The sequence below is a fragment of the Phoxinus phoxinus genome (genome assembly GCF_949152265.1).
Source record: "Phoxinus phoxinus genome assembly, chromosome: 11".
NCBI classification, from domain to species: Eukaryota; Metazoa; Chordata; class Actinopteri; order Cypriniformes; family Leuciscidae; genus Phoxinus; species Phoxinus phoxinus.
In genome coordinates, this window is record NC_136886.1 from 4,449,275 (window position 1) to 4,474,812 (window position 25,538).

Genomic DNA, 25,538 nt, shown 5'->3' on the forward strand with positions numbered 1-25,538 from the left:
CAAAAAAAAGCAGGTATCCCAATTGTGCAAAACTATGGGTGAACTAGTCCTTTACTGATAGAATGAACACATGTATTCTCTGCTGATTCAGTGTTTGATGAACTTTTATGGGAGCTCTTATTTAGACTGTTTTAAATAAAATGCACATTAAATATGCAGAGGCTTTGCATTGGTAATTATCCTGCTTTTATACTCATGCAGTACATGCCATAATGCTATTTTTTCCCCCATCTAATATCAAATTCTGATTAGTAAGGATTCAAAGATGCATTTGACCTTTAACCTTTATCTTTCAGGCAATGACCTTTTCCTGGTGGCCGTACACGAATTGGGACACGCATTAGGTCTGGAACATTCCAATGACCCCAGTGCAATCATGGCCCCCTTCTATCAATACATGGACACGCACAACTTTAAACTGCCTCTAGATGACCTTCAGGGGATCCAGAAAATCTACGGTACAATTAGGATCTCTATTAGCTCATTTAGATTATACTATACTTTAGATTATATTAGACTAAACTTTGCTCTTCTGCAGGAATTCCCACAGCCATGCTGGAGCCCACTCGACCTCTTCCTACTCTACCTGCACGCCGCACACACTCCACCTCCGAGAGAAAACACGACCGGCAGTCTCGCCCCGCTCGCCCGCCCTCTGGAGATCGCCCCTTCTCTCCTGGCAATGGAAAACCCAACATCTGCGATGGCAACTTCAACACGGTGGCCTTCTTTCGCCGGGAGATGTTTGTTTTTAAGGTGAATTGCATCAGTTCCCTTTTTTATTATTAATAAAATGATAATAAAATTAGCATAATACAGATCATTTTAGTCAAATTTGGCTGTATCAAAAACTGTAATTCCTTACACAAGGTATTAACAAATTATTCAGTATAAGTAAAATGCATTTGTTAACATGCAATATGTTGACGCACAATATATCTGTAAATAATTATCTATTAAACTTATTTTATTTAGACAAAATAGTATTTTAATTAAGATCATTTATCAGTTATTAGGCATGTAAAAAAAATGATATTGGACATATATTTAATCAATCCTAATAATCTTTTTATTCGTCACAGGATCGCTGGTTCTGGCGTTTGCGCAACAACAAAGTTCAGGAAGGCTATCCCATGTTGATAGACCAGTTCTGGAAGGGTTTACCTCCTCGCATTGATGCTGCTTATGAGAGATCAGATGGCAAATTTGTGTTCTTCAAAGGTAAGATTTATTATATCAGTTGTCATGACTTTAATTAGAAGATATTCAAACAATCATTAACAAAACTAATAAGTGAAATATTGCTTGATATAATATGTGCAGCCTCAGGCTAGTTTTAAAAGCTCTAAAAATGGTTTTATAACATCTTTTGTAATAACTGCAAATTATGATACCAAATACATCCTGAAGTCTTAATAAAAAGCTCTGTATTGAAGTACCTGAATATGGCCTAGATAATAAAGTGAAGCCATCTGCATTAAACATCTGTTGCCTTGTTTGGATCAGTTTCAGTTCAAATCATCGTATTTCGCGCAGGCTGACTAATTCCTTTTATGTACCTTTTTAATACAAGCATAGGTACGCTGAGTTAGATCATGCTGTTAGATTGTGGGTTGATCTCAGGAAAGGTCTGCATTTATCCATAGTGTTTATCCTCTACTGGGCCTGACAGCCTTAGTGAATCCATTCAGTACTTTATTATTCTGTCTGTTCTCTCAAACGATCTCTCTCTATCTCGCCGTCCTCTCCCCCTCTCTTTCTCATTAAATTAGCCCGGCGCAGTCTTGCTGCGCAACGAGAGGCTGGGTGAGATATTTATAGCCCAAGTCTCCTGTTCTGTGATGTTTCATGAGAAAACAAGCTCGCAGGATGCCCCATGGTTATCTCAGAGAATGCACATCGGTATTAATAGATAAAGGAGTGATTAACTACAGTCCTGCTGGCATTTCAGCATCTGAACTACACACAATACAGTTTACTGTGCTGAAATAATGCCGCATTTAAAATAAGCCGTGCAAATGCTGTACATCTCCTTTTGGTGTAGGTTAGACTCATTTTAGGCTGCAGGTTATTTGCAAAATTCAGTGCACAACAACAATTAATGTTGCAAGCAACAACAAAAAAATCCATATGAATAAAAAGATTTTAACCTTGAAAAGGCATGTTTTCTAGTGACCAAGGTAGATGTAATGGTTATGCTTTACAATAAGGTCTCATTTGTTAAAATGAAAGTAAAAACAACATTTAATAGGTGGTGGCTGTATTAAAGCACAACCACGTAATCCAAATACGACAACGAACAATGAACAATGAACTGACAACCAAACTAAGGGTACGTTTACACGTCAATGATGTACTAAAAATGCGAAAACGACTAAAAACGCTGTATTCCGCAGCCAGGCCACTAGTTGGCGATGTCTCGGATAAAGAAACACTGCGCTCCTATAGACTGAATACGCTTGCACATGACGTCACCGTTTTCACGGATTCACATTTTTGTTGTTTACATGAAAACAATAACGGTATCGTTTTCAAAAGCATTGAACTTTGATGCCAGTTTTTAAAACCTTGCATTTTCAGTCCCCCCAAACACCTTTGTCGTGTGAATAAACAGCCAACATACATAAAAAAAGTTTCAGTTTTTAATTGAAACCGGTGTCGTGGTGCATTAACTAATGTTAACAAGTACAACTTTTGATTTCAACTCTTTCCCCGCCACTGTTTTTTTATTAAAGTTCATAAAAGTTTCACGGCCCCTAGAATATTTTGTTATAAGAACATCTGAACATGCAATATATAACAATAACAGATCCTCTGCTTTTTTTAATCAATGTAGGTAGCCTACCGGTAAGTTTAATAAATATTTTAATAAAAAAGCTGAGAAAATTTCATTTTTGTCAAAGACAACGCCTGGATCGGATTCAGAATGATGATCAAAGCAGATGGAGTAGATCTAGTCCATCAACACCACCAAAGCTTCACAGTCCTATAGCTTTCTGTTTCTGCTTCTTTTTCGCCTGTGTTTTGATCCAGAGATTCTGCACTCTTTCAGAAGACGTGTCATAGCGCCCCCTACCGTATAACAGTGAAAACACAGGAAGCTGCAAATTTCCGTCAATAGCGGAGAGTTAAAGATGTATTAGTAGCATTAACTAAGATTAATAGATTCTGTAGAAATTCATTCTTCATGTTAACTAATGTGGTTAACTAATGTTAATCGTTTGTCCTCATCTAACACTGCCTCTTGTTTTGACTCTAGGGGATAAATACTGGGTCTTCAAGGAGGTTACAGCAGAGCCCGGGTACCCTCACAGCCTGGTAGAGTTGGGCAACTGTCTGCCCCGCGATGGCATCGACACAGCCTTACGTTGGGAACCCGTGGGCAAAACATACTTCTTTAAGGGTGACCAGTACTGGCGATACAACGAGGAGAAGCGTACAGCTGACCCAGGCTACCCCAAACCCATCAGTGTCTGGAAGGGTATCCCTGATGCGCCGCAAGGAGCCTTTGTCAGTCGTGAAGGATGTAAGTCATCGAGGTTCCAATATCCAATCAATATTTAATGTGGCAATCAGCCATGTGGTCGGTGAGCATTTTATCTGACTGCTCCGGTTTGAGAATTTAAAGTAGGTTGAGCTTCGCTCTTGAGTGCGTGTAGTACTGGTCTAATCTGTTGTGCAATGCATTATAATCAGTGAAGCTTGGATAGCTGTCATTGCACTGAAAGCTGATTTAAAAAGCCAATAAATGCACACCTGAAACCGCACGTTTAATATTAATGCATTGTTGCTTGGAAACCGTAAACATGAATGATATTACTTGGAGGAAGAATAGTGCATTTAACCATTTATTAAGTGTTGGTTTATTTTATCATCTTCTGTTCCTGCTATTTTGACTCCGTGTACACAGCATGCTTCGGTATTTTAGTTGGTAATAGTAATATATGCGCTTGTGTTGCGCTCATCCTTGTAGAGTAATTGATTCGTGTTTGTTTGGCGCTGTCACTGCAATATTGTGGTGTTGACAGTGAGTGTTTTAGCTCTGACTCATCCTCAGTGGCGATCGGATAGCAGGTCTGGATTGGCACAGGGGCCGGGAGAAAAGGCAGACACAACTTTTGGGTATTCAAATTCAGTCACAATCGATGCATGATTACAAATATAGTAAAATGGCAGCTGTTCACAGCTAGATGCAATATTATATTATGTTATGGTAGAGAGCTAATTTAATGGTGTCAGATGGCTCAGAAGTTTTAATGCAGGGAACATAATATCTAAATGATTGGAAATCATTGGAAGGTACTATGGAAAGAGGGAATGTGCTTTAATTCTTCTTTAAAAGTGGTACTATAACTGGGCAATATAGCCAAGAAACAGTCTGCCTTTGATGGCATTCAGTATGTATGCCAATAATATTAATGTATTTGCTCTGAAGATGCTTAAAGATGCTGTTTTTCCCACCCAACCAAACATGGTTGCTAAGTAGCTTGAAAATGCTTAGAAATGAAATACAGTACATATCATGTTGTCAAGTCAAGTCATCTTCATTTATATAGCGCTGTTAACAATGTAGATTGTTTCAAAGCGGCTTTTCAGTGATAAACGGATAATTTAAGGTAAAAGAGATTGTTTTGGCTTTATAGCGGTTCTTGAATAAAGATATTTTCCAGCTAAAGTTAGTTTTGATTGAAATGGACTAAAGGAAGCATTTTATTTATATGCACCAATATATTATTAAACAGTAGCATTTTAATATTTATATTTAAAAAAATTTTTTTTAATAAAAATATATAAATATGTAAAATTCCATTTGACATTAATAAAAAAAATTATCAATTGTTTTATAAAACCATGATAATATTCATATATTTTATAATGTTGGATAAAATGTCGTATTACCAATAAAATAATACTGTATACCAAGAATATGAGTAAAGTAGAAATATGTAAATAATCAGAATCTAAATTTCAGTTTAGCACTGTAGAATCTAAAATGAGCGACTTTGGATGATGACCGAGATGCAGTTGCCCAAATGATATTCCCACTTTTGCAGTTTTGGCTTGATGTCAGTCTGGTCAAATGGTAAATACTCAAGTGTAATTCACTAGAGTCAAGTATTTCTGCTGTGGCTGCATAGAATTGCAGATTTCTCCTTCTTCTCTCTCTAGAGTATTATCCAGTGAAGGAATGATCATCTTTTCTGTGAGCCATGTCAAAACCTCCGTCTCAACATGGAGCCTAGGGCCAGGACTCAAGATAGAGAAGCCAAGAGGGTTATATGGACTTTTTGGTCTGCCTGTAGCTCATGATTTTTCTGTCACTCAGATTTTGCAAGAGGGATTTGGCATGTTTTGCTCGGCAAGATAGCGAGTTAGAGGGGAAGGATGAGCACTTCATCAATCACACACTCAGGGGTTGCTGTCTAAAGCCTCCTTGCTGTATTTACGTGTAGTTTTGGGTCTGTGCCCGTCTGTGAGTGTTTCGGATGCATTTGTTTATGTGGCATTGGCAATCAAACTGACAGCTCTCTGAGGGATTGTGTAACACTGGAACAACTTTTCGAAATACTGTGTCATTGAGTGTTCACAAGGACAGCTATTTATGTGATCATGAATATGAATTGAGCTTTCTGTAAAGGACATGCATCTCTGCCTACATGTACATATTTGCTTGCATTGAATGGCTTTCTATACCATTGATCTGTTCATGTTTACAACTTTAGCTTGACAATTCATGATTCAAATTCTTTTTGGACAATAACTCATACTAATCGTGAATTTCCAGTCGGTAAAAACAACGGAAATTACTTAAATGTTCAAATAATTAACAAATGAACTATAAATAAGCATACACTGTGGCATTTCAAAACATTTCCCACATTGTTTGAGTATCTCCACCAGTAGCATTCACTCAACCAATGGCGTGAGTTTGGGGGCGGGATTATCTGTTTGTTGACCAATAGTAGATGAGTTTCGGTTATGGATATGTTCTGATATCTTATTTTGTTTCTCTCTGATTTTTTCCTAGTTTATACCTACTTTTACAAGGGAAAGGATTACTGGAAGTTCGATAACCAGAAGTTAACGGTGGAGCCAGGTTACCCCAAATCAATCGTCAAAGACTGGATGGGCTGCGATCAGTCGGAAGTAGAAAAGAACAAGGACCGTCACCTTCCACACGATGATGTCGACATCATGGTCGCCATTAATGACGTACCCAGCACTGTAAACGCAATCGCTGTGGTCATCCCATGCATCCTCTCACTGTGCATTCTGGTCCTTGTATATACTATCTTCCAGTTCAAGAACAAAAACGTCCAACAGCACGTGACCTACTACAAACACCCCGTGCAGGAGTGGGTATGACGGACCGAGGGGCGCGATGGACCCCAAATGCTTGAGAACATAAGTGAGGGCTACTATGCTGAGGTTTGACCAGTGCCTGTTTTCTGAACAACCTTGTCCCAGAAAGGGAACAAAAGACGAGGCAAGGGAGTTTCCTCTTCCTTCCCACTTAAGACAAAACTTTACAACAAATATTGCAATTTTTTTAGCATGAGCCCAACGGACAAATCTTCTGGGGGATTGAACATGTGAAGTTGTGCCCTGGCCTTACGCTAACCAGGTGAAGTCTTGACGGTTGAGGAACCATCACTTCAGCTTTGACCGAAACCATCACTTTCTCTTCTTTGGGAGAGTAAGAAGAACGGCAGATTTGCGAAACGCCAGCAAATCCTTGTTTCGTTCTCAACATAAACTTGTACATGAATTTCAAGTATTATCAAAGAAATTAAATGAGCAAAACGACAAAAAATGACTTGAAAACCATGTAGGTAGAAAGGCCATAGAAAAGAATACCAAGGAATTCTTGCAGTCTTTTTAATTTATGGGGAGGTTCTCCGCTAGCACTCCTCGAAGACTGCAACATGTTTTTAAGGGAGGTTAGGTGGCATTTTTAAATTAATTAGCTTCATAACATCAATCTGAATGTTTGTTTGCATTTTTTCCCCTTTTCTCTGCTGCCTACCCGTTTTCACAGAGTAGGAAGAACGATTTTAGAAGAACTAGGGCAGTCTTAACACCTCCTCCCACTTGCTACTGTACTCTATTCCTTTTCTTCTTATGCTGTATTTATCAGTCGGCAACAAAAGATCATTTCTTTTTGATCAGACAGCACTTGCATTATGTCTTTATAGGAGAGTAATTCTGTGTCATAACAGGCACAATTTGGTTGTTTAGGATTATGCCTATTTCTGGCAATCTCTATATTATAGTTTGCTTTTATTAGTAATGTTTCCCACCATCTTGTACCTTGTTACCATTTCACCAAGTGTAATATTTGAAACACTGGTGCCAGGCAGGAACATGAACAATGAACAGATCTGAATATGAAATAGCTTTGTTCCCGTTGCCTACAGGAGATGATCTCTCAACGGTTCATCCGTCCTCTTCGAATGAACGTAATATGCTGTATGTCTTGCGTTGAAGTGACTTCAATTTCATGTGTTCGGTGTGGATTGTCTAACACTTAGCTCAAAAATGTCTGTCGGGTGCTTTTATTGGTTCGACTGTGCTATTTAACAGTGAAGTGTGTCTGTACCATATTAACACATCATTTCGTGCTCATCTGCTGTGTGATTGGATAGAATACATTACACATCTGAAGGAGCTGAGATGTAATTGATGTTTTTAGAATTTCAAATGGAACTTTTTTGGATTAACCTGACAAAGCTTCGGGCGTATATATATATTAAAGGTTTGTAGCATCCTAATCACAATATTAAGATGGTAGATTTGGCGAGACTCCCTATAAGGCTTCACTTGGCACATGGTTTATCATTTGATATTGGGGTTTGCTGATATTTTTGCCTTAACACATTTAGGTTGCATGTAATGAAATCCTCTTATTTTTCTCTGTGGAAAGAGCATTTTTAGCTACAAAAAGCCACTTTTTGTTAATTCCGCAGAGAATCGTGTACATATTGTATTCACAGTTCAATGGAGCATGGATCTGCAACAGAAACTACCTGGCATCTACTTTTAGGTTTCTAATGTGTCTCCACCAATGGTTTGAGCATCTATACGAGCGTTACCATATTTTTACACTGGGCTGGCTTTATAGGCATGGTGTTTGTAACATTACGTCACTTTTGTAGTTGCCATATATACATCTGCCCAAACGATCGACCACTTGGAGATCATCTAATTTTGTAATACATTTCAACCAACATGAATGTTTTCTGAATAGTCCTGCTGTCTGTTGAAGGCTTTGTGGGTATGAGAAAATTAGTTGTGTCTTCCAAAGTAACATTTCACCCTCTTTATTGTGGTCTGTAAAGCTTTTGAGCCTTCTTTAAAGGGGAACCATCACGTAACCACTGATTTAAAAGACAAAATAGAGCAAACTGTCAGTGCATAAAGAAAAAGCTTGAGAACCTAATGATTCAAGGCGGTCATACACTGTGCGATTTTTAGCCTGTTGTATTATCATTGTACCTTGATACATGATACCATGGTACTTTTTTGTCAGAAGAATGCTTGGCATAATGATTGACTATGGAATGTTTTAGAACATGGTGGAAAAAAAATTATATTTAGTCTGGTGTTCTGGTCGAATTAGCTCAATGCAGTAGTACTGTGGAGGGGTTACGTGACCCCTTTAAGACATTGTGCCTTGTCTTTAAGTCCGCTATGGCACACTGAACACTGCTCATTTACATTGATTTCCACCTCATTATTTCAACAGTGGATACATGAATACATCCCTTGATATATTATTCAATGCCTTTACTAAGTAAAAACAATGCATATTTTTGTGGCCCTCCTTTTCGTATATCATTTTTTGGATCTGTTGTGCGAGCAGCTTGATCGTGGGTAGAGAAGTGGCATGAAACTAGAGCAGATTTTACATGTTTGTGCCCACTTGGGAAAGACTCAATGTTATTGTCTCTCAGATAAGCATTTTTATTAGTCAGCTCTGAATCTAGAGCACCTGTTCGCAACAACAAGCAATGTGGCCGTGAAGTGATCTAATGTTTCGGGTACAGGAAGTACTGGGTGGGAGTATTTTTAATGGAACACACTGTGCATCACCAATTGTCTTCCTCAACTTTCAATCCATCTGATGAGCTGATGTTGATATAAGAGACAGGAAAACCACTTGCTCTAATAAGCCATGAACTGAATTTGACAATGTGGCACAATAGTGTGTTCCAGTTCCAAACTTAAGAGGTTTTATGTGTTTATTATGTATGACTGACATCTTAGCAGTTCAAATGCTAAGAGTTTTAAAGTATGTTCTTTATCAATATGAGGATGTCTTGTGATGGAAGAAAATTCTTGTGGCAAGGCTGCTTAAGTACTCTGAGTAGATTGGGATCAAAATGTCAAATTCAAATGTATTTATAGAATAATGGATAAACTCTAGAAGTCTTTACAAATGGTCACGTCATGCATCTTGATCATTCGTGTTGCAATCCACAAGTTTTTCCGCTAATCCGACTATGAATCTATTCCTGAAACACAATATTGTTTACTGTACAATCTATTCGCCCGATTTGGCAATTAACATCTGAGTTTTGTGGTTGCTTGGTTGTTGTGCTTGTTTGTCTGTATGTTGCCATAATTCAATTTGGGACGACTACAGATGTGCCCTGAAGACCCAGATGCATGTCGCATCTACTATGCCATTCAAAACATCTCCAGAATATAGGTCTCAAATGCCTTTTAGAAGGCATTAACAAAAATGCATGACGTGACCAAGTGTCTCAGAATTAGGTCTGCAGGCATTTTTATCTTTTAATCTGCACTATTATCACTTAAAGATTGGATTGTGAAACAAAACAGGACATTTCAGTTTACGAACCATGCCATTTCATGAGGAATTGTGAAGCTAACAGAGCACTGCGCAAGCCCGTATTATGTGTATATAGTAACACAGTGAACATTTAGCAGTGTCAGAAGTGAAACGTGTAACAGAACTAAAGTGTATTTATCAAAGGTGGATATCTTTAGAAATGCTTGTCGTACGGTCACGTGAAAGGTTTGTAAAGATAGAGGCTTATCATATGAAAAAGCTATTTATTTATCATTAAAGGGAGACATAAGGGTATTCTACACATTTTCATTTGAAATCAAGGTGAAGCCATGCCTATAACCACATTAGTTGCACAGAAAAATAAATAAATACAGAACTGTACAGGGAGATACATAAATAGGAATTCTCTGGTAATTTGCCTCTTTTTAATGGGTATGATCGTGGCTTTGGACAACAGTCACTTTAAACCCGAGCTGCTGTTGCCTTTTGTTTTTTATGGTCCTTTTCTGAGACTAACAATAGGACAAACATATCAGAGGTAGTCAAGGAACCAACTGTATTTACGCTTTTTAATTACAGAGGCTTAATTTTAATGAAGATTTTATCTGAGATAGCTTTAACATTTTTTGTTTTTATTATTATTCTTTTTCTTGACTGACCATGGGGGAATTACTGTATACGTGTATATAACTGGTCCTTTTTTTCCCTTTGACAAGAATTTAAGAGTGAACATCTCACTCTGTGGTTTTAAACAAATTCAGATTCTGTCCGTGGAATTTTGATATTTTCTGATTTACAGGTAAAATGTTGCTGTCTGCTCAGCTTCGTCCGGGTTTTAATGGTCATGTAAATACAAAGATTTACTGAAACTTTTCAGACCTTTTGTATTTTTCTTTCACTCTAACGGTAGCCTATGATTTCACATTGTCATGCATAATGTTGATTATTAAGAATGAGAGTGATTGCTTTACTAATATTAGATATGATTTAAGTTTTATTTCTTGAAGCCTGTTTTTAAATCCTTTGAACAATGAGTCGTTTTTATTTACGGTTTCAGTCTACAGTTTTACACTGTGTATCTAATATCACCATGTTCAAAGAAATGTCAATAAAAGAAAATTACATAAATGTGTTTGGTGCTTTCTGGATGGATGCTTTACAATATATAACAATGAAATTTAAGATATTTGTATATGCATTTCATTAGTGCAAGTTGATATTACCTACATAATACATGCTTTTGATACAATGCAATCATACAATAGTGCACAGATGTCAAGAAGAACAGGTTGTGTTTGTAAATACAAACATGAGCCAAAACTTTATCTTTGATGTCTTCAAGCACACTGCATGACATATTAAAGTCATAAATTGCATCAAACCCATTTAAACAGCATTGCAACCCCAGCGCCTCCATGTCTTCTGTTGTCCCACTCTGACTCTGGCACTCATTCACGGATGAAACGATTAATATGGTTGGTCTCTGGTCTTTACTCTTTAGTACCAGTTAGTGCAGGATATCATGAAGCTCATGTCGTCTACCTTTCTGGTGCCTATTCGACATTGAGGCAAGTCGGTGTCTGGATCCAGATGATCCCGGGGCTCAGGACCAGTATCAGTTTGGATACTGGATGAAGATGCTTCACCTGGGAATGGCAGATAGCCTGGATTCCTCTGTCGCTGGTCAGCAGCTGAACTGGTACTTTGATCAGACCCCATTTCCTTAAAATACATTAGACTTAGATTAGTTTACATATTTTTCATTCACAGTTTCAAATATATATATTTAATTGATTGTTATTAAGATATATTGCAATACATTGTAGTCAGGAAAAACAAGTTCTATAGTATCAATCCAATACTGTACCATGTTAAACCATCCTACTGTATAATGGTACTCGTCTAATGTACTTAAAATAATACCATTATAGATCTAAATGAAAAAAATGTTGTATAGTGGTTTATTTTTCAGATATCTTTAATAATTCATAAGCAATTACAAAAAAATCTTCAGCAGCTGCCTCACAAAACGGTTTGCAGAGGATTCGGTGAGGCAGCAACTCAAAAGAGAGACATCATCTCTCTAAGGACAGCAATGTATTGAAGACACTGCAAAAACTGCATACGAAGCAAGCACTTAGGGAGTGTTTGTCACCGTGACTGAGACAAAAACAGATCAATAGTGTGTTAACGAGCCGAGGCTCGGCGAAACTTTACCCCACACAGCCTCCAACCACTGGAATCTAATGTTTTTTTTTTCACAGCTCCGATTAGCTCGGGATGTTTGTTTCCAGGCAGAACACGCGGTCTATGGGTGGACGTCGAGGGTCACGGGCGCGCGCTGCTGCAGTGACGTTTCGCAGGTGGCCAGCTAATGGAAGTGTCAACAAAAACGACGTCACACTGAAACTCAATAGTGATTGGCTTACAAATGCACATAGCTAGGAGAGGTGTGTCCTGTTGCTATGCAGGTTTGTAGTGGATGATAAAAACAACATGGGTCGCCAGTCTCAGCCATTTAGAAAACAACTGGTTATAGAGATATAAATGTGCTAATTTAAAAAGACATCAGAATACATTTTATTTAATTCATTCATTTATTACAGTGCTGTTAAATTGAATAAGGTATGGCAAAAGTGAGGTATGGCATAAATTGAATAAGTATTTGTATTATGTCAATTCCTTATTTTTATTTTTGTTAATGTAATTAATTCCTTGTTTTTTAAATATTTATGTTCATTTTGTTTTGATTGTATGTTGAACAATGTTATTATAAAATTGTTATGAAAAAACTTTCAATAAAAAATACACTTACTACACAATACCAGCATGTATCACTACACTCAACATTTACAAATTATTCATTCATTTTACAAGAAATTTGTTTGATACAGATTCTTATATGGCTTTATTCATTTTATTATGATATTTTCGTTTACGTAATTGAATTATTTACATTATTATGCATTATTATTATTATTTTAATTATTATTTAAAAATACTCAGTAAAAATAAGACTTCGCAACCTATCAAAATGTTTAAATCAAATCACTTTTATTTAGTTTTTTAGTTTTACAGAAATAGTCTGTAGTACCATGGTCTATACAGAGGGATGAAGGGTCTAATTCAATACAAAAAGCCTTTTTTTATTACGAATATATCTTTTGTTGTTCAATGAATAAGGATCTAACTTGAGAATAAAAACAAAGGCAGCAGTGTTTCTCGTGACAACCCTCTTATGGTGACCATATCGTATCACACATAGATATCATATAATAAAGGGCTACATCATTTTTATTATGTATATCTATGGTATCACATACATAGATCACGTACCGTAACGCGTTGACGTCACGTCACGTCAGCACGACAGGGAAGTGAATTGAACACGTGGGTTACGGCTTTCCACGCTTCTCCACAGTGACAATCGGTAAATATAAGATTACTGTTGCAATTGTCTTGAGTTTTATTGTAAAGCCGTTACATATAGGATGTAATATGTATTGCTAACCTGTGTTGGCATTTGAGGTCACAGAATTGGTAGCGTTTAATGCCCGGAGAAGTTGTAATAACTAAATTTAGCCGACTGCTAACTAACGTTACCTCGACTAGTAACTGTTTCTAATTAAAGTTTCGTACAGCGTGTTTAACCCGCAGGTTTAGCTGATAATTACTTTATTTAATATTGGTGCCCCAGATACCTAACGTTATATGTACTATTAAAAAAAATATCCGTTTAAATAAAGAAAAAAGTTTAACCTGCGGTTGAGCCTAAAATAGCCTTTCGCTGTTTAGTAATATGATTGTTATTCATCATTATATTAATTTTATGTTAAAATATGTTTATGTTTCTATTCTGGATCAAAAAATCGTTGTAGAGATATACAATATAAGCAAGAAATCTAAATAAACAACAGGCATGTATATAACTTCCCAATGTCAACTTGCCATACAATCTTATGTAATTGTGTGTGTTTGTGTGTCAACTAATTTATATATTACTGTATATATCAAGACCATGTTACAAATGTTTGTTTTATAAGCATGTTTTTTTTTTAGTTTTCATATTTAGGATATTATTATTATTAAGATAATAATAATAATAACATTTATATTTAGGATATTATTATTATTAAGATGATAATAACATTTATATTAAGATAATAATAATAATAACATTTATATTAAGATAATAATAATAATATCCTAAATATGAAAACTACAAAAAAAACATGCTTATAAAACAATCTTATGTAATTGTGTGTGTTTGTGTGTCAACTAATTTATATATTACTGTATATATCAAGACCATGTTACAAATGTTTGTTTTATAAGCATGTTTTTTTTTAGTTTTCATATTTAGGATATTATTATTATTAAGATAATAATAATAACATTTATATTTAGGATATTATTATTATTAAGATAATAATAATAATAATAATAATAACATTTATATTAAGATAATAATAATAATATCCTAAATATGAAAACTAAAAAAAAACATGCTTATAAAACAATCTTATGTGTTTGTGTGTCAACTAATTTATATATTACTGTATATATCAAGACCATGTTACAAATGTTTGTTTTATAAGCATGTTTTTTTTTTAGTTTTCATATTTAGGATATTATTATTATTATCTTAATATAAATGTTTCTCTTCAGTTTCAGACAGCTTTGACCAGTCCCATAGCAGAAAAATGGCAGTTCGTGCGGCATTTGAAAAGAATAATGAGATTGGATGCTTCGCCAAGCTCACAAACACATATTGCTTGGTAGCGATTGGCGGTTCAGAAAACTTTTACAGGTAAGTCATAAATTATATTACTGATGATCTCAACGTGGCCAAATATCTGCCCTTACTTACTATATACAGTTCTGGGGGAAACAATTAAGAGACCACTGCAAAATTAGTGTTTCTGGGTTTAATATGTATGTGTGTGAGTAAAATGTACAGTTTTTGTTTTATTTTATAAACATTTGTTCCAATTTCAAATACAAATATTGTCATTTATTTGTAGAAAATGAAAACTGGCCAAATAACTAAAAAGATGGCATGTTTTCAGACTTTAAGTAATGCAAATAAACCAGCATTATATTTGTTTTTATACAACACAATATTAATGTTTTAAACGGGTTAGCTCACCCAAAAAATCTTGTTCCAAAGATTTCATCTTTGAAACACATAAAGATCTTTTTGATGAAATCTGAGAGGTTTCTGTCCCTCCATTGACAGCTACACAACTACCACTGTGACGCTTCAAAAAGTTCATAAAGAGATCGTAAAACTAATCCATATGAATTGTACGATGTAATCCAAATATTCTCACGAGACACGACCGTTTTATATGATAAACAGATTGAAATTAGGCTTTTATTCACATATAAACATTGCTCATCTCACACATCAGTTGTGGTAAACAAGCTCAAGCATGTTCGCTTGACGTGCGAGAACCAATGAGGTTCATTCTCGTGTGTAGTATCGTGTTGTTTAAAAATTAATATAAACTAGTTTTCTTTTCATTATTCGAGGTCTGAAAACATTTTTTGGTCAAACATATTTTGACCAGTTGTCATTTTCAGCCAATAAATGCTCTAAATGACTGCATGTTGCTTGACATAAGGAAGAAATGTTGTCAATAATTTATAGAATAAAACAAAATTGTTAATTTGATTCAGAGAAACCTCTAATTCTGCAATGGTCTTTCCAGAGATATGCCTTCATAGAGTCGCTTCACTTTTTTCCCGAAATGCTTTTTGTTTTTCCCCGCAGTGTCTTTGAAGGTGAACTGTCAGAAACAATACCTGTTGTTCATGCTTCTATAGCAGGATGTCGAATCATTGGCAGAATGTGTGTGGGTAAGAGCGTGTATCTTATGTTTGTATACATTTATGCAGGATTAACACCATTTATTTTTTACGTTGATTAAAATACAAGAACGCGCGTGTCCGTAAATAATGGAGCCTTTCTAAAATTCAATCTAGGTCAGATTAGGTCTTGCTACTTTTTTCTGTCCTCATACTCGATGTATAATAAATGTCTGGGGATGCTCTTCCACAGGAAATCGTCACGGTCTCTTGGTGCCCAACAACACGACAGATCAAGAGCTACAGCACATTAGGAACTGCCTGCCAGATTCTGTGCGGATTCAGAGAGTAGAAGAACGTCTTTCTGCGCTGGGGAACGTCATCGCTTGTAACGACTATGTTGCTCTTGTTCACCCTGACCTAGACAGAGTAAGAACATCCCTAATGGAAGACTGTATGAAGTCAGAGCTTTCTCCAAACCCTAAATGGTCTTAATGATTTCTCAACACTTTATATTTCTCTAAAAAGCCTGTAAAATGTGCTCCATGAAGAAAGCAGACTGTTTTTTGTATTAAGTTTATGGCATTATTGTCCTCAGGAAACAGAAGAGATTCTTGCAGACACTCTAAAGGTGGAAGTGTTCCGGCAGACGATTGCGGAGCAGGTGCTTGTGGGTAGTTACTGCACCTTCAGTAACCAGGGAGGCCTTGTCCACCCCAAAACCTCCATAGAAGATCAAGATGAACTCTCGTCACTCCTGCAAGTGCCTTTAGTGGTGAGTGACTGTCACATCTGAGAATCATTGACTTCATGGAATTCTACTGCACAATTGTTATACATTATACTCAAAATATATGCACAAAAGCATGGGCCGGTAAGAGTTTTAAAATATTTTTATTTAGCAAAGATTCATTAAATTTATCAAAAGTGACAGTAAAGACATTTATGATGTTACAAAATATTTCTATTTCAAATAAAGGCTGTTCTTTTGAACTTTTCATTCACACAGAATCAAGGTTTTCATAAATATATTAAGCAGCACAATTGTTTTCAATGATAATAAGATATGTTGCTTCAGCTCCAAATCAGCATATTAGAATGATTTCTGAAGGATCATGTGACTGAAAACTGGAGTAATGATGCTGAAAATTCAAATTACATTTTAAAATGTATCAAAATAGAAAAGACAAGCTTGCAATGTTTTTGCTGTATTTCTGATTAAATAAATATAGCTTTGGTGAGCATAATGTTTTACCAACCCCGAACTTTTGAACAGAAGAGTAATTAATGGCGTTTGCTAAAGTAAGCATCAATATTATTTCCTATGCTTAGCTTTTGTATATCCGTATTTATCTATAAATGTATTTGAAATGACTTGAATAATTTTTGTAGACTACTAGGGACACAAGTATTCACTATATCCTCAAACCCTAGACTAAAGTAGCTGTTGTATTCTGGTGGAAACCCTCATGGCTGAATGCAAGAGACTTGTCAGTTCCTTTACACTTCTGCTGGCTAATTGATAAACGTGTTGTTGTTGTTGTTTCCTGTCTCAAGGCTGGAACGGTCAATCGTGGTAGTGAGGTGATCGCTGCTGGTATGGTGGTGAACGACTGGTGTGCTTTCTGTGGACTGGACACCACGAGCACTGAGCTGTCCGTCATCGAGAGCGTCTTCAGATTGAGTGAAACGCAGCCCAGCGCCATCGCAACTACTATGAGAGACTCGCTCATCGACAGGTATGTGATGACAACTGCACATGAAGCATCTCAGTCCAGAGTAGGGATGCACCGAATCCAGATTTTTGGGGTGTTAAGATTCTGCCGAAACCGAATACCGAATCCTACTCCAATCCTCAGTCCATTAACACAGTAAACACATCAATGAAGTAAACAACGTCCACAGCAGTGGATTTTTCATTTTATTTTATTTTAACTGTAAAAAAGAAAAAGAATAAGCAACATTATGCATTTTAACAGCGGTGATGTTGTATATTGTTTAGGGTCCTTGACACCACGAGACAAATCTTCATTGCAAATTGAACATGTAGCTCGAGTTGAATTGCCTTATTTTGACTGAAAGTACTGCCAAACAACACTTTTTGACTGGTCATGAGTTCCATTTTCACTTTCTCACAGCCTACGTCATTCGATCCACCGACTGTAACGAGTGGAAATAAGGTTTGGCCCCTTTAAGAGCTGCGCGCTCCCTGTATGCGCCTCGATACCCCAGTTATCGATACGGGTTATTTCTGTTTGATGCTCATTTTTATCTTATTTTATTAAGTAACGCTGTGGATGGTAGAACGTACATGAGCTTGATTGGGGAATAAAGTGCGAGTTGTAAGATGCCGATTGCCACCATGAGTCTGTCTGGCCTCTGCTATAACTTTAGCTGTGAGCTACCGGTATCCCTATTTTTCATCCTGACAACGCGTTACACTACATAGACACTTTCTCGTTATCAACAGCAGTGTGAAGTCGACCATCGTAGCGCGTGTATTGCAAGCCTAGGGTTCGGTTCGGTGGAAAAAAATTATACGGTTCGTCAGAAACCGAACCCCTTTAAAAAACCCAGTATTCGGCCGAATCCTGGATTCGGTGCATCCCTAGTCCAGAGGGAAGTACATATTTATAAAATGAGCTGATCTTAAGCTAAAAACGTTTGATTGTGTTTCAAGGCAGACTAAACCTCATTATTCCTTCTTTTCCAGTCTCACATAAAACTGAAGCGGTTTTGAAGGCTTTGGATATTTGCGGGAAGATGCCTGAGTGGACCTGGATGTCGATATTAATGGTTTAAAGGCTGATTATGTCTTCCTTCAGGGAGAAGTGCACTCTTGCCTTCATACCATGAGGAAACACGTTGTCGTTGTAATATTCATGTATGAACTGAACTGCCTGTCGCACTCTTTTTGTAAAATGCCAAAACAAAAAATACCTTGTTAGAGGGCTACTTTTATCTGAATTATTCACTTCAAATAAAAAACACATTCTTTAAATGGTGACAAATGTAGAACTTGTTTCCTTACACAATGCAGCATCAATAAAGCTGTGCATGATCAACACAGACTTGTTTATTAAATAAAAACATTAGTGATTATGTATTAATGCTTATGCAGTCTGATAAACAATAAAAAGCTTTTGACAACATCCTGATGCAATAACTGTTTTATTGAGAGCTGTGAATGAGAGACTACATTCAGAAATGTGCCAGTATGAACATGCTCATCTTTAACACGGCTTGATTCTTTGGTATTTTCTGATCTGCATATATACATTTAACACATTAAAGCATGTATAATGTAGAATATGAAAATTGTGGTAATAAAAGTAACATAAACACAGTGACACCAAACGAACGGAATGCAGCAAAATATATATATTTAAAAAAAAAGTAAATGGAAAAAATGCTGACCCCTGTTCAAAAGTTTAGGGCTGGTAAGATGTTTCTGAAAGAAGTTTCTTATTCAAACCAAGGCTGCATTTATTTGCTCCACATTTAATTTATTTGAAATGGAAACCTTTTGTAACATTATAAATACCTTTAGTCACTTTTGATAAGTTAAATGCACCCTGCTGAATACAAGTTCTTTCTAAAAGAGAAAAAAATTTTACTGACTCCAAACTTTTAAAAGGTTGTGTTTGAAGCATATTTTAAACATGGAAAAAAATCATGAAAATAGGAAGAAGAAGAAAAAGCCCATAAGGAATTTGCTTTTGGTCTAGATCTGAGAACAATACATGATTTCCATCCATTTTTGACTAATGAATTTCCATGTCTTTTACAGTTGCTCACTATTACTGTAGCCAGCCATTCGTGGTTAAAATTGAATAAAATAATTTTGTGGAAATATACTGGATAGGAGTTCCATTTGTAACACCAATCCTTGGACTAAGACTTTCTGAAACTCAGAACCAGAAATTTAAACTCAGTATAGATATGTCCATGACATTAACATTTTTTGTTCCATAACATTTGCAGACCTAGAAGATAATTTAAATTGAAAGGTTTTTCATATCCGTGGGAATCCCATGTACAGACCGGCAGTTTTTGCCAACATAAATGATGAATATGAAAATCATAAAAATGACCAGAAAATAACTCTAAAATGTAACAAGCTTCAATAACATATTGAAAAAGTAAATATAAAAAGTGTATGGATATCGGCATCACAATGGACTGCAGAAGCTACACAAGCCACATCGATGTGGAAACAGAAGCTATTTGCAACACTATAGTGGGAGATCTGCAATAATAACACCATAAAAGTCATCTTAAATATTTTTAAGGTGATGTGTAGACGTTCTTACTGGCTGTCTAAATAAAAGCACTTTGCGCAAAGTTTTGTCAATTAGATTTTTAAAGTGAAACCCATTTTAAAACATCTTTCTAAATGTAAACGCAAATGTAATGTCCTGCAACCTGCACAGGAATACGAGACCCTTTCCTGTCAACATTCAATCCTCTGATATTGACATACAGATATCACCGATTTATAGATCAGGTCTGATATAATACTCTAACCTTGATTTGTCAATGCAACAATGATATGTGAAAATCGCAAGGATCATTCATATTCTTCATCAGATATCATCTGTTGATAGTGTGGTTGGTGAAGTTATGAAATAAGAGCGCAGGGAAGCATTGGCAGCGATGTTGACCTGATGACCTTCAGGAAGAGGTTTAAGATTGGCTGTGAAGTGCTCAGCGTTCAGTTAGTTCTGCTCTTCTTTCAGATCAAACCTGACAGAGGAAGATCATAAAAACTGATTAAATGATCAGTTCATCTAAAAATAAGCAATTCACTGTTGAAGAAGTTAAACAAAGGTATCAGAACTAAATAAATCAAACATATAAACAATATAATTCCATGGGGAATTGTTGCTGTGTAAAAATATGAGTATGTTTGTGCATTATCAGTCCCAAAACCTACCATTCTGTGACTCCGGAGAGAAAGTCAACGTGTCCCAGGTCTATCTGCACCTACAAGAATAAATCAACAACACATTAAACACTAAAATATATATTTAATATATATTATTAAAGCTAGAGTAGGTAATGTTGGAGAGCTAGCCAGATTTGAAAGTGGCACATCTTCTAAGCTCCGCCCCCTCCTGTCAGTGCTCCGTCCAAAGCTACGCCCACCCACGAACATGAACGCGCATCCACATTTGGAGTCAGCTGCATGTACCTGATGCGCGGGTTGATCCAAAATGAGCGGGTGCCTGCGCCCGCGGTTACGAGTCATCCAAAAATATTTTTTAATGATATTCGGGTCGCGGTCGGTCGGGTCGTTTACCTTTGTAATTTATATAGTACTAGACACAATGTTCTATGAAATACATAGGTCTACACTTTATTGGTTGAATGCGCGAGGATGACGCACGAGCAGTCTGCAGATGAAAGTGGGAAATCTTTATTTACCTTTTGAATGTTGAGCGCGTTATGAATAAAAGCTGACGCGGGACAAAATGCCCGATTTCCCAACGCGTTGAACTGAGCAATGCCATTGTGCCATTTTAATAGGCTACTTTTAAACGCATATAGCTCAGTAATGTCAGTTTTATGTAGCCTATTTGCTGAGAGGGGGCGGGATTTTTGTTGGGAAAGTCGGGGGAGAGACGCACACTTCGATTAGGGTGGATAAACACATGCAGCATCTTAATTGTTAAGAAAATGAAACGAAATAAATGAATAAATCAAGCCTTTATTACAAAACACTAGGCTATATCATACAGCATTCTGAAAAATGCGCACCCCTAGTTCCTCCGTCTATGGCCCATGACGCGATGAGCATTTACTATAGCTACTTTAAAAAACGCGGGTCGGGTACAATATTTTCTTTCTTTTTTTTTGCGGTCCGAGTTGCGGGCGGGTTAGTTGAAAACGTTGGTCGGGTGCGGGTTGTTTATACATTGACCCACGCATCACTGCTGTGCACGCAGTGGTGCTCGGGCACGAGACATGAAGGCATCTGATTGGTTCTTTACATTCGCACCGAATGGCAGTGATTGGTCAGAGTTTTTACTGTCCTACAGCTGCTACAGAGGTCAGATTTGTTTCATTCCTTTTTCTGAACACATAATGTATTGACTACTATCAAAATGGAAGGACCATTTCACCCAGTATAAAAAAAAATGTTTCTGAACAGGATTACCAACCCTACCTTTAAATCAATTATTAAAAGCATATTTATACACATTTATAAAAAATTATATACAGTTTAATATTGAATAACATTTATTTATTATATACAGTTTAATATTTAATTTCATAAATATTTCAATGACATTTATTTATTTAAATATATATTTGTTTAATATACTTTTTAATTATTTGATATAAATTAAATTCTGTATTTGTTAGTGGCACAAAGTCATAGGACATGTTGAAAAGCAAGAATAAATCAACAATACATTAAATGCTAAAAAAAAAATTATTACATTAAAAAAACATGATTTTTATCATTACTAAATCAATTGTGAAGAATAAATGTTTAAAAGTATATCAAATTAAATCAACTATATAATATTATTTTATACACATTTCAATATTTATCAAATCAAAATTATATTTTATTTAATTTGATATATTTTTAAAATAAGAATTAAATCAATTATATGAAATTAAATTTTGTAGTCATGTCACATAGAATTTTTTTGTCTTGTTTTCCTGTGAAAATATCTAAACAAATACATTTCAAAAAAATCTTACAAAGTTAAAATGTTGTTATATTTATTAATAATAAAAAAATACTACAACAAATATGTATTTTCCTAAAGTCCTTTCCTACCAAAATTTCGTGAACATTAATTTTGTTGTCAGGATGTTTACATATTTTAAACGGACAATGAGACACAAACGTGTATGAAAATGCAGATTTTTGCAGTATATTTCTGTACAGCTGAAGTGAACCAATGCGGACTGACCTGGCCGATCACATCTTTGTCTCGATTCATGAAGGACGAGGATGCGTTTTTCACACACACGCTGAGCTCTCGTCTCTGAGCCTCCTCTGCACTCATATCAAACTCAAACCTACGGAACAACATTCCAGATGATGACACACACTGGGTCAAGGACTCCTAAAACACACTTCAAACCACTTCACATCTAAGATAGAACATGCAAACACATTTGAGAACATAAAACCAAAACACTTACACAACAGAATGCTTTAAAGAGGAATGAGACACACCATCCTTGAAAAAGTATTCGAATGTATGGAACTAAAGAGTGGTATTTAAATGGTAAAAATCAAGCTATTACCATGGTACATAGTCTGAAGAACAGATTACAATTCACTTAAATGTCATTCTCTCTTACTCATGGACACACACACACACACACACACACACGTCTCCAAACCTTTCATTGAACTCAGGGTTCAGGCTTTTCTTCTTCACACTCGTCTTTCTTTTCGTGGCCTTGCTTTTATCCGGCAGCAGAATGAGGGAGACGTAGGTGTCTACGCTGTCCTTAGATGATGTAACCAGACCCCTGAAAACACACAAACACAGAGCGTCCTCACTTTACCTCAAACTTTAGACTTACACAGGCAACTTATAAACTTAAAAAAAAACATTTCTAGGTTGCTCTAACAGGTTTATAATCTATACACCTAATTACAAATTACAAATATATTACAAATTTCCCTATCAGGGACGATAAAGTATATTTCATGAATATAAGCACGAATACAATCCACAAGTATCCAGACCTGCACGCATGGATGGTCACTGTGAGCTGTTTCTGGAAGGACAGGGAGATTTTGATCTGTCCAGTGGTGGCCGTCTGCTTATTGCTCAAAACTGGACCTGAACCCATGGCTACTAATGCCGCCATTTTTGAATCCAAAATCTGGATAAAACAGAACATGTGGGTTTATAGTGTGAGCTATTGTCTTCGTGTATACTATTATTTCTTAACTCCCTGAGAAGTTCAAACAAAACATTGAGAATAACGTTGTGTAACCTTCAGCTGTGCCCTGAGCAGAACCTGGCTCTGCGGTGAAGCTCCATCCAGATCCAGCCATTGGTCCATCAGCAGATCTGGTTTTGAAAGCAGCTCTCTGATTGGTAGAATCAACGAGCCGCTGGGTTGATCAAAGGCACTTGAGAACTGCACAAAATGACAATAAATGAAAAGTGAGTATGAAATCATCATAATTTATGGCCTGAAACAAAAAGCAAACACCGTTCTGATAGTTGCATTCTCGCTGTTGCCACGAGGGGCGCTAGAGCGGCATTAACAAAAACGATCTTCTTCTAGACAAGATTTCTTTTTCATGTCAACTACTGTCATGCTGAGCAAGTTAGTTATTTATAGTGAGTGAAACTCTTGATGTATTTTTAGCATGTTCTTGTTTTTAGTGGAATATTGCAGTAATTTAAAATAAATGATTTATCCGTGGACATCATTTTTTTTATTTCATGTGCCCTCAAAATCTTGAATCAAGAGAAATTCCCTCCGTCTTGCAGCAACATCTCTTCTCTCTGATGATGTGTTTATTGGCAAGAGGGCGGGGCAACCTGTCACTCACATGAGATCCACCAATAGCAAACCACAACCATCCAATCAAGCCGTTTCACTCGGATATACATCACAATAGGGAAGACGATCACAACTTACATTTCATGCCGACTTTAACAAGACAGACATTGAGGTCCTGCACTGTGCATACAATAATTAAATTTGTAAATATATATGATACATATTTTGCAGTTGCCGAATGTTATTTAGTGCATAATTTTATTGCATGTAATCTTCACAAAATAGTATTAACTCTTTCCTCGTTATTGGCGGATTTTTGCGTTATTTAGGACACAATGCTTCCCCACCATCTACTTTCGTCAATCTATGTTTTCACTGATATACGGTAGGAGGCGCTATTACGCATCTTCTGAAAGAGTACTTAATCTCCTCATCAAAACACAGGCGAAAAAGAAGCAGAAACAAGCGATAGCACATGTAAGCAGATGCATATGTAAAATAACGCAATCATCAACATTAAACAGCATATAAATCAAAACTACACGATTTTCTCAGCTTTTGATCAAAATGTTGCTTTTTTATGAAACTTGACCACCAGGGTGGGAAATTAGCACCAGCCAATGGCGGGCTCATTTTCAAAGTGGCGGGTGACTTGTATACCAGCCACAGTGGCGGGTCCGAACAACTAGCGATCGTCACTTTAGTCGATAAAAACCTGGATCCAGGACAAATCGGGCGTCTTTTATAGGCGGGTTCCTGTGGAATTCCCCTGCGCTCAGTTCGGCGGGCTTCGCACCGATTGGTTCGCGCAGTTACGCTGCTCCACTGACCAACCAATAGCGTGCGAGTAATGTAACATTCTCATTTTCCACTAGATATTTTCCTCTACATCTCATCAGCAATTTCGATTTTGGCACGCTCTGCAGCAGCTGACCACTGAGGAGCGAATGTACAGTCACATGACATAACTGCCAGATTCAAGCTGTGCTTTCGCGCTATGGCTGGCGCTGAGCCAAAGACGGACGCGCTCAGTGCTTGTCATATACCACATACATAATGTTTATTTTAGGTTTCAGACATTTAAATACATATAATTTATAGCAAAACAATACATTTATAGTTTGTAAAATACACAATGTTGTCTATGGAAGTAGCAATAACAATCCGTTCAAATATATTTGCCGACGTTTTTTATTCATATCAGACACACAGTCGGCCCTATTGGCCCAACCCTATTACTGAGAGATGAGTCAAAAAAAAAAGTCATTAAACAGGTAGGCCTACAATTACTGTAGAATATGACCAAACACAATTTTACCATGGTCTCGCAGGATTTTTTTCACATCACTTTTTATTTGCCTACATTAATAAAATATGTATTAATAATAATAAAAAATAGATTTTTGAAGCAATT

At 36.4% G+C, this 25,538-nt stretch overlaps 3 protein-coding genes across 3 annotated transcripts in view; 2 read left to right on the forward strand and 1 right to left on the reverse strand.

Annotated features, from left to right (window-relative positions):
* Window positions 1–10,048, forward strand: part of mmp24 (matrix metallopeptidase 24) — a 36,181-nt gene extending 26,133 nt beyond the window's left edge. The window contains exons 5-9 of the mRNA XM_079627779.1: window positions 297–458; window positions 539–756; window positions 1,083–1,221; window positions 3,260–3,526; window positions 6,029–10,048. Coding sequence (XP_079483905.1) covers window positions 297–458; window positions 539–756; window positions 1,083–1,221; window positions 3,260–3,526; window positions 6,029–6,366 — 1,124 coding nt within the window. The 3' untranslated portion in view covers window positions 6,367–10,048. The remainder of the gene's footprint in view (window positions 1–296; window positions 459–538; window positions 757–1,082; window positions 1,222–3,259; window positions 3,527–6,028) is intronic.
* A 2,995-nt stretch (window positions 10,049–13,043) lies between these two features.
* Window positions 13,044–18,789, forward strand: eif6 (eukaryotic translation initiation factor 6). The gene is made up of 7 exons (XM_079629030.1): window positions 13,044–13,247; window positions 14,486–14,627; window positions 15,594–15,679; window positions 15,882–16,057; window positions 16,227–16,403; window positions 17,186–17,367; window positions 18,342–18,789. The coding sequence occupies exons 2-7, from the start codon at window positions 14,521–14,523 to the stop codon at window positions 18,349–18,351; spliced, it is 738 nt and encodes a 245-aa protein (XP_079485156.1). The 5' UTR covers window positions 13,044–13,247; window positions 14,486–14,520; the 3' UTR covers window positions 18,352–18,789.
* esyt1b (extended synaptotagmin-like protein 1b) overlaps window positions 18,781–25,538 on the reverse strand; it is a 38,044-nt gene continuing 31,286 nt past the window's right edge. Inside the window, exons 47-52 of the mRNA XM_079629029.1 lie at window positions 23,606–23,752; window positions 23,352–23,491; window positions 23,000–23,131; window positions 22,561–22,669; window positions 20,565–20,614; window positions 18,781–20,374 (exon numbers count right to left, since the gene is read on the reverse strand). Of these exons, the coding sequence (XP_079485155.1) occupies window positions 20,347–20,374; window positions 20,565–20,614; window positions 22,561–22,669; window positions 23,000–23,131; window positions 23,352–23,491; window positions 23,606–23,752 (606 nt within the window). The 3' untranslated portion in view covers window positions 18,781–20,346. The remainder of the gene's footprint in view (window positions 20,375–20,564; window positions 20,615–22,560; window positions 22,670–22,999; window positions 23,132–23,351; window positions 23,492–23,605; window positions 23,753–25,538) is intronic.

Bases quoted from the DNA above. Each gene is read 5' to 3' on its own strand.
- eif6 (XM_079629030.1), top strand. From the start codon at position 14,521: ATGGCAGTTCGTGCGGCATTTGAAAAGAATAATGAGATTGGATGCTTC. The intron at 16,058-16,226 runs GTAAGAACATCC...TATTGTCCTCAG, and splicing joins TTCACCCTGACCTAGACAGA to GAAACAGAAGAGATTCTTGC. The intron at 16,404-17,185 runs GTGAGTGACTGT...TCCTGTCTCAAG, and splicing joins TCCTGCAAGTGCCTTTAGTG to GCTGGAACGGTCAATCGTGG.